Raw genomic sequence first — 15,014 nt, 5'->3', positions numbered from 1 at the left:
TTGGTGTGGTTGTGAAAGGGCTGCCAAGGGATTGATGTCATGGAAAAAGCCAAATGGCTTGGGAAATCTCTTTATTTTATGTCATTTTTCTTACCTTGGCATATCCAATCTCCCTCTGAGATGATAGAAGTGGTTCATCCTGCAATGCAGCTGCCCTTGTCTTGGGACGCATGTCCATCTGCGAGAGGTTTCTCAGCCCTGCTCTTTGCCAGTAGCTGTCATGTCCTGTCTTGCCCTGTCCACCAGCTGCCCTTGTGGCAGCTGCTGTGGACAGCTCATGTGGGTGGCGGACAAGCTGATCTACTGTGCAAATAAAGGGGATGAGAGGTTGCCTGTCTGGATGTGTACAGGTCTTCCCTACTGCCCTCAGGTATAAGGCAGTGCCACCCACCACCACCCAGGGACTTGCCCTACACGCTCAGCTTGTGTACAGACAGCTGTGCTCAAAATGCCTCAGGGCTCCTCACATCTCCTGAAAACCTCCCATGTGGCTCCCATCAGCCACCAAGTAGCCCCTGGTCACAGGGTTTGGCCACACCCGTGCCATTCACAGCTTTCTTCATCTGCCAACAGGAAGGAGTGAGGGCAGGAGGAAGAGCAGGAAGAAGGGGAGGGACAGAAGGAAGGAAAAGAGGGAGGGAAGAAGGTTGCATTTGGCAGCTACCTCCAGCAGCTAGAGCCAGAGCAGCTGACAGTCACTGTGGGAGAGGCTCACAATGTCCTCAGCAACTTCCACCACTTCTTTGCCCAGCGGCCTGGCTGTTCTGACAACTTTTCTAGATGTGCTCTTCATTCCTGAAATCGTGAGTTCTGGCTTCTTCCTGGGGAGGGCAGATCCTGTTTGCAGGGCATCCAGCACGCTTCATGCTGCAGGTGCCTGAGGGATGAGACCTCATACAAAGCATGTGGTTCAGGACCCGTGCCAGGTCTCTGAGCCGTAGGGGTCTGAGGGCAGCCCCTGGTGCCTAGATCACTCTCAGAGAAAAGCACAAGCCCTGAGCTGGGAGCTCTGAAGCTCTCCTTTAGTCTGCAGGGGATTTTTGTGGTGTATCTGTAAACATTTTGTAATCTCCTGCCTAACAAAATGGAAGGGGTTGCTGGTAGGTTTAAACTAGGTTGCCAATTTGAGCCAATTAATTAATTGGAAGATGATTTTAGCAGCTGAAACAGGCGGAAGATAAACGGTTTGCTTAAAGCAGGGGCTAAAGGCAAGCTGAAGTAATTGTTCACAGCAGCAAAGACTCAAGGCTGCTGAAGCCATTCTGCTCAGCTGCAGTGTTCCCGAGCTGAAGACACAGAGCGCTGGACCTGGGTGTGTGGGCAACAGTGGGTGAGCAAAGAGTGAACAAACACCTTATAACTTCTTCCCATATTGTAGTTTCCTTAAGCAGGAGAAGATCATAATCTTAATAGGTTTGGCACAGGTGATTAAAAGCAGTTGCTGCGAGCACTGACTAGAAGATGGAAAGTTTCAAGTAAAGTCTTTTTCCTGTGTCTTCTGCCCATGAAGCCTGCTCTTCTCACAACAGTTTGAGAGGCTTGTTCCAAAGCCTGAGTACTTTCATCCAGCACTGAGGGGCTTGGCTGAGGGTTGTAGAATGGCACTCAGATCACTTAATGCTAAAACTTCAACTTTGCCCTTTGTGACCAAATCCTTCCTTGCCACCCAAGTCAGTCCACACTCCTGGGATTTACAGCACTTACTTCATTCTCCTAGCTGTCGAGCAAAGAAGAATTGGAGTAAAGCAGGCGTTACTGATGTATAAGGAGAAGTTTGCCTCAGCTCCTCCAAATACGCTCTGGGGACTTGGTCTCTGCCCAGGGCCTGAGAGCATGGTCTAGGTTTCCTGCAGCTGCATGAAGGTGGGTACAAAGTCCCTGTGGAGGTTCTGGTGGGGCAGACACTTGCCAGCCACCTCTACCACTGGGTTACGGTGGTCCTGGTGCTGAACATGCTGTTGGCATCAGCATATTACGGTCGTGGCTGTGCCTTGAACTGTTTGTAATCCCTTTCTCCAGGGGATTTGGCAAGGCAGCTTGCTTAATGAGTCGAAAATAAGCACCCTATCCTTTGGTTTGGGTAAGATCTGGAAATGTGCATCCTAAAGGCTAAGGAACCACCTGGGAAAGAAGAATGTTGCATAACTGGATTTCTCCATCTCTGGAGGCGTTATGACTCTAGGTCGTCCAGCTGTATTATCTCTGTGTACAAAAGGGGCAGCTGCCTCATATCACAGCATTCAGAAGGACAAAGAGTTTCTCAGTCCGTAGCGGAATCCAAGGTTGCCTTCAGTGGACTAATATGGTAACCACAAAAATATTTGTCATTTCAATTGCTAAGACAGATGCGAAAAAGCCAGAAGGTCCTGCCCGCAGCTCATACGATTGCCACATCGGGGTGCGCTGATTAAGAGCTACCATTTTTATTCTGTGAGGCTGGGTTTCATTCTTGTAATCTATTTCATTTGAAGAGTCTTCTGCATATCTGGATAGCCAGGCCTACGTGGAAAAGCTGAAACGAGCTGAAAGCAGATATGTTTGCTTTGTAAAGGCTATTTAAAAGACTTTTTTTCCTTAGACTGTTGTCCCCAACCTGCTGTGTGTTTATTGGAAGCCTCTTGACCCTTTCCTCAGTTTTATGACTCTTCTGAACCAAAGCCAGTAATCAAACCATGCAAACATACTTGTCTGAGTGAGAAATCGCATCCTGCAGAAAGGAGAGTTGGGGAGTGGTAAGAAATGAGAAGTGATACTTCTTCCCCCAACCTCTTATCTCACCCCACTTGTGTTGGATTTGAATGGAGCAGCGGTGAGGTTTTCTCCAGGACCTTTAGCTGCAACGCACTCATGGTGTCATTGCACGATTTATTACAGGGACTGGATTAGTTTTCAAGTGTCAGTCTTTGGTTGTTATTAGAGGCAGCAAAACAGCAGCACTTTGGACAACCTATTTGCACTCAGATATTTGCAAGGTCTCAACCGCATCCTTGATTTAATGTATCAATTTGTGTAATGTAACCAATGAACTTTCCTACAAATGTGGGTGACACAAATGATGTAACATTTTCTGAGTATTGTAAATCAGAAACGTTTTTCTCCACTTGCAAAAAGCCTCCAAGGAAATGGAAATGCCGTGACCTGTATGAGTTGGCACTTGGATGGTGGCAAAGGCTGGCCTGGGATACACTGGCGATCAGAATGCTCTTAGAGTCAGTGAGGCTGTCTTACCTCTGGAGATTTGCCTGCGAGCCCAAGACCAGCCAGTGATGAGGGATAGGTCCCCACAGCAGCACCAGTCTCCACGCAGTGTGCGTTAAGCCGAGAAACTCCTCATCATAGGATGCTGCATAGACTAAACTTTGCACAGGTTCAAGAAACAACTGGGCTGATTTGAGGCAGAGAAAAGCTGCTGAGTGTGTTGTAGTGCAAAGACACCGTTTGCAGCTCAACACTCTGCAGCATTGGACATTGTGCTCTCATCCTCTGGTGTAGGAATCTGCTGGTGGAGAAAAGGTAGAGCCTAGATGTAGCTGTCCTTGTGTTCCCCATCCCACCAAAAAACCCAAGGCAAACTCCCAAGCCTGGGTGAGAAGAATGGGGTCCCACCTGCTACTGGAGCAGCAGCTGGTGCATTGTGCAGCTCTGGTGTAGCCAGCGAAGGAAGACCCAAATAGCTGGAGCAGCAATACAAGTCCTCCTTCCCAGGAGAAGCTGGGAGCCCCAACCTTATTTCCCCTATCAGAGAGTAAAACTGGCGGTATTACCTCTCTCTCTTCAGCTTGTTCTCTCTCCTTTCAGGGTAACATTTTCACGTGGCCTTCATTAAGGCCATGTCTGTGCTGTTTGTGCAGCTGAGCTGCCTTTGACAGCACTCCTTTCAGGTATCTGCCACACTGGGTGTGAAGCAAACATGCCCTACTGGGATAAGCTTCCCTGTTCATTGACACCAGCCTTCAGAAATGTCTGAACCAGCCTCCTGAGCACACTGATGTGGGGAGGGCATGAATGGCAGTGACACCAGGAGGCAGGGCCACAGGCAGGCTTTTTTTGGGTCAAGATCAGAGGCAGGTGCTCCCAGCTAAATACCCAGTTTCAAGTGGAGGCTGGGAAGAACTCAGAGGTATCCCTGGGCTATTGCCATGTGCAGTGCTAGCGCCAGAGGTGTGCGTGGCCTTTGGCTCTGCCCTGGATAAGCCGATTTACCCCATGCTTGCTTTCTCTCCCACTTTCACTTGCAGATCTTTGGGGGCCTTGTCTGGATCCTGGTGGCATCCTCGAAGGTCCAGTTACCCATGCTGCAAGGCTGGGTGATGTTTGTCTCTGTGTTCTGCTTTGTCATGTCCATCACCCTCCTGTGCCTCTACATCTGCGGTGCACATGGGGGCAGTAGCTCCTGGGTCACCTTGGTAAGTGGATGGGACAAACCTCAGGGCCTCTCCCCTCCCTGGTACCACTGGTATACAATGGTCTCCTTTGCTGCTACTGCACACCAAATTGCCGGCTGGGGCTTGCTTGTGTGGGTTCCTTTTTTCCCCCCTTTGCAGTGTGCTCCCTCCTGGGAATGACTGTGTCATCCTTGGTTCTTAGGCTGTCATCTGCCAGGAGACAGCATCTCTGTTCTACCTCAGTATGGCCGTGTTGGAAGCCTACTCCACCTATATCAGCTTTGGTCCTGCCAACGCCGTGATGATGACCGTCTACCAGGAGAACGTTGCTGCTGTGGTGAGTGCCTGGCAAGCAGGGGAAGGAGAGGGCAAAGCAACGCAGCAGGAGAGGGCAAAGCAATGCAGGAGGGCTGATGTGCAGGAGGTGGCAGCACCTAATGGTTTTTAAAACGGCTGAAGGCTCAAAAAAGCATGTATTTTTGTTCTTAAAAACTAGGATCACAGAAACATCTCCTGTGTCTAGTTTAAACGAGTTGAAGATGTTGTTGTGTCAGCTTGAGGGTTTCTAATGTTATTTTTAACTCTTTCAGAGGGAAATGAGCACGCGCATGTCGCCCTCCATGAGCGAGGATGCCGTGCCCAGGCTGAAGCCCGCGCTAACCTCGAAGCTTGCATCCCGGAGTTGAGCACAGAGAGGCGTCACCCTGTGAAGGCTTGGTGTGTTGTAGCAGCTGGTGCTGTGAGGTCTGGCGGCTGGCAGCAGGGGGGAAGCGGCTGCTGGGGGGTTCCCTCATTTGCATAGCCCAGCCCCCTCCGCGTGCATCGGAACGCCTGGGTCCCCCCTGTGGCAGTTTTTGACCGGTCCCTGCCAGTTGGGTCAACGGACCCAGCGCAGGCGGCGGATCCCGCTGGGGCTCCTCTGCCTGGGGTAAATCCCTTGGTATTTGTGATTCAGAAGAGGTGAAAACCGAATCTACGGGTCTCCTTAGACAACCTTCAGGAGCTGTGGGCTGCAGATGGGGGGGCGCCCCCCTTGTCTGCTCCGGTGACTGGTCCCATTGCTGGTCAGAAGTGGAACAGCTTTAACAGGTGAATCTGCCATTTCTCTCCTGGCCGTTGTGGGAGCTGTTTCGGGGGTGAGGGAGTACCTTGAACTCACTGGTTATATTGACGAACTCTCGGTTGCCTAAATATGGGACCGAGGCTGGCTCAGACATGGGTGTCTACATTAGAGACATCCATGCTTAGTCAGATGAATCCCACCCCAATCTCCTGTGCTCCTCATCAGGTCTATGACAGCTCTGCTGTTAGCCTTTACTGAAGCCAAGTACGGTTTCTGTCTCTTTTCTTTTTCTTTTTTTTTCTTTTCTTTTTTTTGTTTTGTTTTGTTTTGTTTTGTTTTTGTTTTTGTTTTTGTTTTGTTTAACAGAAAGGAAACCCAGTCTTAGACATTCATTTGTGGAAGAAAGTTTGTGTTTGAAGATCACGCTTGGATCTTCAAGTAAGTCTAATTAGATGCCTCTTCCTCTCCTGTTCATCCCTCACAGGCTTGGGCACTGTCCGTTTGTCCTGTTTCTGAGGACCGCTGCCCAAGGCACCTAGCATTGCACATGGACAGCCTGTATCTCCCGTTGCACCGTGAATTTTGTTAGCAGGAGTGAAGAATTTTTAGGGTATAAGCTAACTGAATTGCACTGAAGTGAAAAAAGCGCTGTATAACTTCCAAGAGATAAGAACGGAATACAATTGGAAGACAAATATTTTGAGCAAAAGATGCTGAAAAAGCATCTTTGAAAAATTATGAGCATAGCGCTATGGTTTTTTATTTAGGATTTTTATATGTTTTAGATTTAGAGTTTGAATTTCAACAAATTGAGTTGAATTGGTGTGGATAACATATTCAAAGGGCCACGTATTTCTTTCAAAGAAGAATAAACAAAGTAGCACCTGCAAAGACTGTTTTGGCTTTCAAGTGTTTTTGTATTTTTGAACCCAAATCTGCAAGTTCCTGTTAAATTAAAGTGTTCTAGAAAAATGTCACAGATTGTATGATCCACCCTTTCTAAAAAATTATTGTTGATGTTGCTTGGTTGGGCTGAGGCCCCTCAAGACATATATCTCCTTTTGTTCAGAAGACTCTCGGGCTGCAGCAGGCACCCAGACATCACAGAGATAATAGAGGATCCCGAAAAGAAGTCAGCAAGTTACAAAGGAGGAATGGGCAAGTAAAAGGCGAAAGCCTGAATCCCATCTGTCCTAAGCAATGATCTGCTCAGCTCTGGGCTGGTGGCACAGGCCACCTACAATTCAGGGTCTCGGGCACAAATCTTGCGCACTTAGGTGCTTATGTCCTTCCTCACAAAGGAAAAGAACATTAAAAGGAGATGCCTGTTACTTAGTTCAGTAAAGGGAAAAGAAACTTCTGCTTAGGTCTGTTTGCCTCTTTTGGAGGCTGGACTTGAGCACAAAGGAGACGAGTGCCCTAGTAGCAGGCCGCTGAGCAGGCTGAGGGGATGCAGGGAGTCTGCTCCCAGGGAAGCTCTTCCACTTTGTATAATCTAGTTACTCTTGTACTGGGGGTTTGAAGCCAAGTACCCAGCAGGCACACCATAACTCTCCTCTCTCTCTCTCTCTCTCTCTCTCTGGCCCATTAATTGTCCTGATACCACTCCAGATCTCCTGAAAGTGGGACGCCAACTGTTAAAGGGAGATTCTCGCCTCAGGACGCCTGCAACCTCAAGCTCAGCCTCGCACGTGGTCCGTGAGAAAGCCACGGCTCCAACTGCAAATCTGAGTAAGTAGGGGATGCAGATATGGGACTTTTGCAGGGAGCGCCTCAGCCGCTGGGCTGTTGGACAAGGTGAGACCTGTGCCAGCCAATTCACCTTTTAGTGCCAAATGCCTTTTGATAGAGATGCAGGTCTCCTGGGGACTGTGGGGACATGCTCCTCCTCCATCTGGAAAAGATGGCTGAGCTCCTGGCGTAAGAAGGGCACTGAGGTTTAGAGGTCAGAGTTGAGGCAGGTATGGAAGATGGCAAGAGCTGTGATCTTTAGTAAAAAAAAAAAAAAGTTTTTTTATATTTAAGAAGCTTTTTTTCTCTCTTCTGCTCATTCGTTATGGAATATGAGTCAAATAAGAGAAACCGATGCTATACACACTGCACGCTCTTAAGTATTTTTTTTAAAATATGTGTGAGGTCAAGCTGGAGCAGGCTTTGCAATTTGTGTATCTACTGCAGCAAATGTTCTGCTCTTTCTGGCTGTTTTCCGTGGTTTTCAGCCCGCTTCACCTGTACGGAAGGAAATACTGTGCCTATGGAAAGGCCATTATAAATCTTCTCTTAGGAGATTTTTTTTTTTCTTGGTGCTCTGCTTGTAATTTACAATCCGTATTATTTATGCCAATGTTGAAAATAGTTTTCTGATGCCCTGGTTAAAATATTCTGAACATCCTCCAGCTACATTCTACTATGAGCACTTCCACCAAACATCCGTTTTTATTTAAAGTAATTTTTCATGACATAACATGCATCATAGCCAGAATCCTGTGTTGCTGTTCAATGGTTTTCTTTACAGTTTTCCAGCTGTATTCCTCCTCCCCATGATAGAGTGTTGCCAGACTGATTAGAATACACAAATTGTATTCCCTTAATCTTCCTTCATAAACAGTGCCCTGTAATCCTGTCATCATTGTTGTTGACCAAATCAAAACATTAAAGAAAGCCTTTCTCTCAGGCTGAACAAAGACAATCTTCAATCTAAAATATTTAGAATGCTTAGAGATATTTTAAGGCTTTAATTAATGTACTTAATTTAATTCAATAATTTTAAAATTTATTTTTAAATTTTAAATTTTATATTTTAAATTTATTTAATTAAATTAATTTATTTAATTTTAATTTTTAAATGTAAATTTTTTTAAAAATTAAAAAACGGAAAGGATTTAGTTTTAATTAGGAATTAGTTAAATTAAAGCAATAAAAATATCAAAATATTTGTACCCCTTTTTTAAAAGAAGAAAGGAATTTGACAGTTCTCAAAATTAAAGCATCATTTCAGACAGAAAGTAGAAAATTCTGTTTTTCCACTATCTGGCCATGTTTGAATTAAAATCAGAAATAGTTTCAGTGCTCTCTGAACTTTGTGTTTTGGTGACCAAATCACTCAGAAATTTTTTTTTTTTGTGCTTTAGAGTGACATCTTTTAATCCTTTTTGATCAGTGTTGAGTGGATATGTCTCTATATTCCTTCTGTTTATATATCTGTATTTGTATGCAGGCATAGAAAGCTAAGGGAATGTCTTTATCTTAGCCATGCAAATCTGACTGATTTGGTTTCACTGTGGTATATGGACATTGGGGAAGTTGGTGGTTAATGGGCTCAACAGTGGAAACTCAGCCATAAACAACTAAGCAGGACCTTGCAGATAGCGGTGGCATTTTGAACATTTGCTTGCTTTTACGTACCTAGCTATATAAATCCTGGGGAAGCTGTGTTTTAGATGCCTTCAATCTCTTTTGGTCCTCACCTGTCGTTATGATTCCGAGATTAGGAAGAGCCTGGAAGAAGGGGGAAATGCATGCCCAGTCCCTGTTCCAATAAATAAACCACAATTATGAAAAGAAAATAAAACCCAGCATCTGATAGAGCAACTGGACAGAGGTTGCCCAACTTTGCCCAAAACTCTAGATTGTAGAACTTACTTTTCTCAGGTGTGTTGGGTGCAGGGGTTAGGCAGGGTCTCCTGATGGAGGCAGGGGAGCTGTGGGAAATTCAGGCCTGTTTGGATTCCACTATGTATGTAGCAACGGGTGACAAAGACGTGCAGGCACCCTAAACTGGGTGAATCTGTGGAGGAGCTGGAGAAGGCCCTGATAAGCTGAGAGGACAGGAACCCCATCTCCTCCCCTGGTTCTTACAGCTGGACGCAGTGCGTGTCCCAGGTGGTGTGATGGGGAGATGATGTGCAGCCTCCTCCCAGTTCAAAGCTAAATCTGGCCCTGCAAATCCCAGGTGGATCCTTTCTCCAGTAAAGCAGAGAGCAGAAGAGAGCTTTCCTTGGGCTGCTTTTGTGTGGACCCTGATGTCTTTTGTGTAGTGTGAAACACCCACCCTGGTCTTTGGAGAGGAGCCAGGCACCGAGCTCTTTTAAAGCTGACCTGCTTCTAGGCATGCCCAGAAACAAGAGTTTCACATAGCTGAGACACTCTGCTGATTGAGAGCGGGACTTCTCAAGTGAGGTGGCAGATAGGAAGAGTGCTACTTCCAAAATTCCCCCCGTGGAGCTGGGGCCCTGGCATCCTTTCATAAATCCTGCTCCAGCCGCTGCAAGGTGGACATCGCTTCCCCAAGGAGCTTGAAATATATTACTTTTAATGTGTTGTAACAAAACAGTAGATGTACCTTATAACAGTACACCTAAGATACGGTATTATGTAAGTTGTGTTTAAAGGAAATGAAAATTCTGCAGAGTTTGTTTTGTATTTTATTTGGATTACAAGCCTTGTCTTGCTTCCATGTTGAGGCATTTCATTACAGGTTGTCTGTTCCTCCCTTCTGAAATTCTCTAAGTAATAGGAAGTTGTTGGCTTTCGAAGTCTGGGCACCTGGCACGCTGTGAGTCTTTGCTCAAGTTGGCAGAATACGGTGTGACCGCAAACCCTCAAGGATTAATAGGCTGAAAAAGCACAGGCTTCATGTCTGTCCTTAGTGTTCCTTAATGCTAAGAGTGCTACTGGGGGGAAAAACAAGCAAATGACAGCAGTCGTAACTTGACATTCATTGCTTTGAGACCCACCTTGTCTTTCTTTATAACTATAGAAATATAGTTTAGGCAACCTATCAATATACTGGGTAGGGTTTTACTGTTCGTTTCAGTAGATGGCACTTGATCTCTATTAAATAGTTTTTTGTAATAATTTCAAGGTATGCGTTACAGTAAATATTTGACTAGCTTTATGACAAATTTTGCTTTTGATCCTGGGATTGCAGGGCTGCTTAGTTAGTTACCTCTCAGATATGTTTCTCATTCTGGTGGTTTTCTCTTCCCTGTTGAAAACATGTAAAACTGATTTAAAATGTTTTATGCACATTAGAATGAAAACCATGTGCCTTATATTAAGGGTGATTGTGCAAAAGCTTTCAGCTGAATCAGGTTTAGCATGTGATTTAATGCGTTTGCATATATGCTGTGGACACATACCTGCAGCATTTGCTGCTGTGAATGCATGCCTGCGGGGTTTGTTGCTGTGCACCAGCCAGCCTCTCTCCTCCTTGTGCATTGGAACCAGATTTAGGAGATGTGTTGAAGAGGCCTCTGAAAGCCCTTTGTTAAACTTCTGCCACCAACATAACGGGACGGCTGGGATGTTGACCTAGTCTATGACGGAGTTCACTCCCTTTCTGTGTCCTGTTAAGTCATCCCTGCCAAAGATGATGTTTTCCAGCTTCTAAAAGTACTTCTGACCAGCCTATTCATTTCTATTCAAGCAGACCAGGTAGTACTGCCAGGCATATGAGAAAACTCCTGAGGTGACACCACATGCTTCCTTATTAAAGACTTGTCTGTAGGTGGATTTACACATCACGGAGGTTTTTCCAAAACTGTCATATACAAGTTGAGTATCATGTTATACATCTATTGGTATTTCTTGAACCTCCAGTCTCAATGTTTCTAATGAGGTTGGAGTAGCAAAGTAGCATCCTTCCATCTCTGATCGAAAGAGCCTTTTGGTTTGAACAGAACGATAAGTTGTCCAGACTGTTCTCTTCTCCGTGAACATGTGTTCCCCCAACAAAGGTCATTTCAGGATGAGAAGGGAAAATTGCTGGGAGCTGTTCTAAAGTGGTGTTAGAAGAGCTCAAACTGCATATAGAATCACAAAAAATAATTAGGTCAGGCTAATTTCCGTACGAAGAATCTCTGTAAGGTATATAAAGCAGGAAAAAAACCCCACCTTGTAATGCTCTTTGTCTGTTTCAACATCTGCTCGTGGCTGCTCTGCAAATCCATGAATTAAAAACAATGAAGAAAAATGCTGGCTCAGGATACAGTGATATGCAGAGTCTACATGATGGCTCTCAGCCAATCTCAGTAATTAGTTTGTAGTGACTGTTTCTAGAGATGATCTTGACTGACTGTGGTTTCACAGCACGCACAAGCCACATTCCATATTTATTTTGAGATCTGCAGTGCTTATACTTTGCATGAATGCAGTTCAGATTACTACCAAAGCTATAGTATTTAGATGAGATTGGAAAACTGCTTAATGAGATAAATTTTGATTATTTGATAACAAACTTTCTTCCAAAGTAAGAAAAGTAGGTGAACTAGATGAGCAAAAATCAAGATACATAATTAGTTTAGATCACACAACCAGCAGTATGAATTGAGGGGATCAAGTAAAATCAAGTTTAGATCTAAATGCAGGGAAGCAGGATCTGCGTTGAAGTTCTTCCCCAAAGTCTTCTGCCTGGTATTGAGCTGGAAGTCTCCTCACCCAGCAGGTTTGAACAGTTGATGGTCACCCACACTGAAAGTTTTGCTCCACGTCTTCTCTGACTGCATGTTTGCCAGCTGCCAATTTATCAGCTGTTACTGCGCTGTGCAATCAGCTGCAACATGATTAACAGATCTGTCTGATGAGAGAGCACAGGCAAGCAGTCAGGTAGATGTCCACCCAAGAGTGACAAGCGATAGCTTCTTTGGCCAGCGCAGTGGGATAGGGGAGGGGATGCTGATGCCAGGCATTGCTGTGCTCAGGTTCTCACTGTCATTCTGGGAGCACAACTTGCAAGTCTGAGCTTGATGACTAAACTGCATATAAAATAAGAGGGGGTGGTTAGGTACTACAATCCAAGATTCACAGCAGAGAGCATGCCAGGCAGGAACGCACCTCTCCCAGTCCACAGGAGAGGCCAGAGAGGCGTGCCCGTCTCCCAGATTTGGCCACCTACTTGTACCCTGCTTGCACCCATGCACGTGCCTCACATTCACTCTGAACCTCTGTACCAGAGCCAGACCACCTCTGTGAGTGCCAGCAACCAGCACGTTTCATTGCTTTGAACTATGGCCAGCACTGGTGCTACCACCCACCCTGTTTTGTGTGGCAGCTGAGCAAGTAGAGCTCGGGGAAAAGATCTGAGTTCAGTGCCCTCCTTAGACCAAAGGAGTTCAAATCCACACCTCTCACAAGAGTTCTCAACCACTGCAACCTACAGAGCATCATCAGCTTCCTCCAATGGCTTTAGACCTCGTGGTAGTAGAGGGTATCCGTCAGACGTGGGCAGAGGCAGAGCACATGGGAGCAGCTTCTCTGTCACACAAAGAATAGAGCAGTCTACGTGGAGGAGAGTCCTGATCCTTGCTCCCAGGATTATATCTGCATTTACGCAGTTACTGTTGGATGTGAAATTTATAGCAAAGTGCAAGGCAAGAGTCTCATGTATAGTAATAGTAAATCGCATAGTAAGTCAAAGGCCAGGGACTGGAACAAAAACACGCTGTCAGCTGAGCTTGACACTGTGAATTGAGTACATTCCCTGCTGGCAGCCTTTGCCCTCAACATGGGTCATTTTTTAAAGGGTGTTATCTGAAGAAAAGCCGGAAATGCTGAAGCAAGACTTCATCACTTCTGAGCAGCTTCTTTTTCTTACATTTGTTCGTGCATGTGAGCAGTCTGGTTTTCTTTCCTAGATTGCTTGTGGTGTACAAAAACAATCTTGCAGGAACAACCCCGTATTAAATAGAAAAGAAGTAGCATTAATGTTTCCTGGAAATATTACTGCTTACGCTGTTAAAGATTGAAACTGGAGATGTAGCTGTGAGTTAAAAGTTTTAAGATAAATTAAACTTAGTCTTTTAAAAATACAGATTCTTTCAATAAAGGGCATTACAACTGAATTATCTCTACTTTTCCAGCTGTTTCTAATGGCTTTGCTGCAAGTTCTTATGCAGTCAGGCCCCCTCTCTTCCCTTGGGGTCTCTAAATAAAGCTATCTACAGGGACAGCATGCTACTTATTCCTCTAGCAGCTGCACTGGAGTGGTGAACTTATATTATTTTGTGTTTTTGTCTCTTTGCTGTGTAACAGGATGCTTTTGAAGGCACGGAAGCTCAGCAAATTGAAGTGTTTTACATTCTGAGGACAAGCTGTCTCTGTCAGCGCTGTTTCATTTACAGCTCTGATTCACTGGGTGACTATATGCAAACCTAGCATCAAGAATGATTTTTATATCTATATATACACACACATAGATATATATTAAGAGGTCATGTTTATGGAGTCAGAAGATAGGTAGTTCTGTGGTTTCTATACTTTGGCAGCTATGAAAGAGTGGTGAAGTTGCAAATAAGAAAGACTTACACAAAAAGACTAAATTAGCTTAAAAGATTTACTAAACTCAGATGCATCCTGAGTTTTAGGAATCCAGTTCTGCTCAGCTGTCAGTGTTCCTGTCACAGGTATTACTGACACTTCTTCCTTTTTTCTATGTTGTAACCTTACCATTTAGATAGCACATGGACAATCAAATGCACGCAGGAAAGTTTGAGCTTTATTCTTATAGAAGGAAAAATATTACATGCTCAAGTGCAAGCAAAATTTGACTTTTGAGGCCAGAAGACCATGCCACAAGGTATCCAACCATCTCTAATGGCTATAAATAGCAGACTGGGATGCTATACTCCAGGCATGCATGTATGGTTATTGTGTGGACCTGTGTAAGAAATGTATATACTGGCTCCATATACATACGTACGTATGTGATGCGGTTGCATACTGTCCTGGCAGACCAAGTATACCTAAGCTGTTCTACCTTGCCCAGCCAATTGCAGTGCTGTGGTAGGACGGTGTTAGCTCCCTAAGCAGTGGTCCTCCAACCCATGGGGCAGATGTGCACACACGTCTGACGTACCGTCACTGCCTTTTCTGCCTCTGCCTGGGTTGTGCCAGCTGGCACTGCCTGTACTCCTCATCATGGGCAGCACAGCATGCAGTCGTGGGGTTGCAGGCTCCCCTCTCCCCTCCATGTCAGCTAGAGCTAGGTGACTGTAGTGGTGCTGTCAGGGCAGCAAGGAGGCTAAAAGGCAGTGCAGAAAGCATGATGCTGTTTGCAGCACTCTCTTAGCTCAGTGCCGTTGCCCACTGAGCAATAAAGTGCAGGGACAGCACTTGATACTGCACTATTTCACTCCAGTGTCTTGCAGGCAAGAAGCAATCCTGGAAAACGTTGCAGTACTTTGTTGGCCGTCACTGTGTTGTTCTTCCCGTTGCACAGAGCGGTGCACAGCTCTGCTCCTAGGGAGTGGGTGTGCTGCTGCTTGTAGCCTGCTGCAAGGTGGGCTGGGGCCAGAGTGACGGGCCTCTCAGTGTTGGATGCCACTACGCGTGGCATGAGCGTTTCCGTCAGAGCATAGTGCCAAGTTGTCTTGCCTGCCAGCACTGTGACACTGAGTGGCTGCAGCATGGAAATATAGGTATGAATGAATTTCAACTGAGATACCGCTTAAGCTGATGACTCAATATGTGGTATCCTTTGTGGGAAATGTTGGGTAAGACAATCCTCTTAGTCAGGGGAGTCTCAGATCAGGGCAAAACAAGTGTTATAGCCAGTTCAGACAAAAGAA

General features: G+C 45.5%; 1 protein-coding gene across 1 annotated transcript in view; it reads left to right on the top strand.

Moving 5' to 3' along the window:
* The first annotated feature begins 716 nt into the window (after positions 1-716).
* The window catches only part of LOC142055643 (uncharacterized), a 40,176-nt gene continuing 25,878 nt past the window's right edge, over positions 717-15,014 (top strand). The window contains exons 1-3 of the mRNA XM_075089760.1: positions 717-803; positions 4,239-4,406; positions 4,588-4,733. Of these exons, the coding sequence (XP_074945861.1) occupies positions 717-803; positions 4,239-4,406; positions 4,588-4,733 (401 nt within the window). The remainder of the gene's footprint in view (positions 804-4,238; positions 4,407-4,587; positions 4,734-15,014) is intronic.

Source organism: Phalacrocorax aristotelis, chromosome 3 (assembly GCF_949628215.1).
Source record: "Phalacrocorax aristotelis chromosome 3, bGulAri2.1, whole genome shotgun sequence".
Lineage (NCBI taxonomy): Eukaryota > Metazoa > Chordata > Aves > Suliformes > Phalacrocoracidae > Phalacrocorax > Phalacrocorax aristotelis.
The sequence above is the reverse complement of the archived record's forward strand: the minus strand, read 5'-3'. Positions and strand labels throughout refer to the sequence as shown.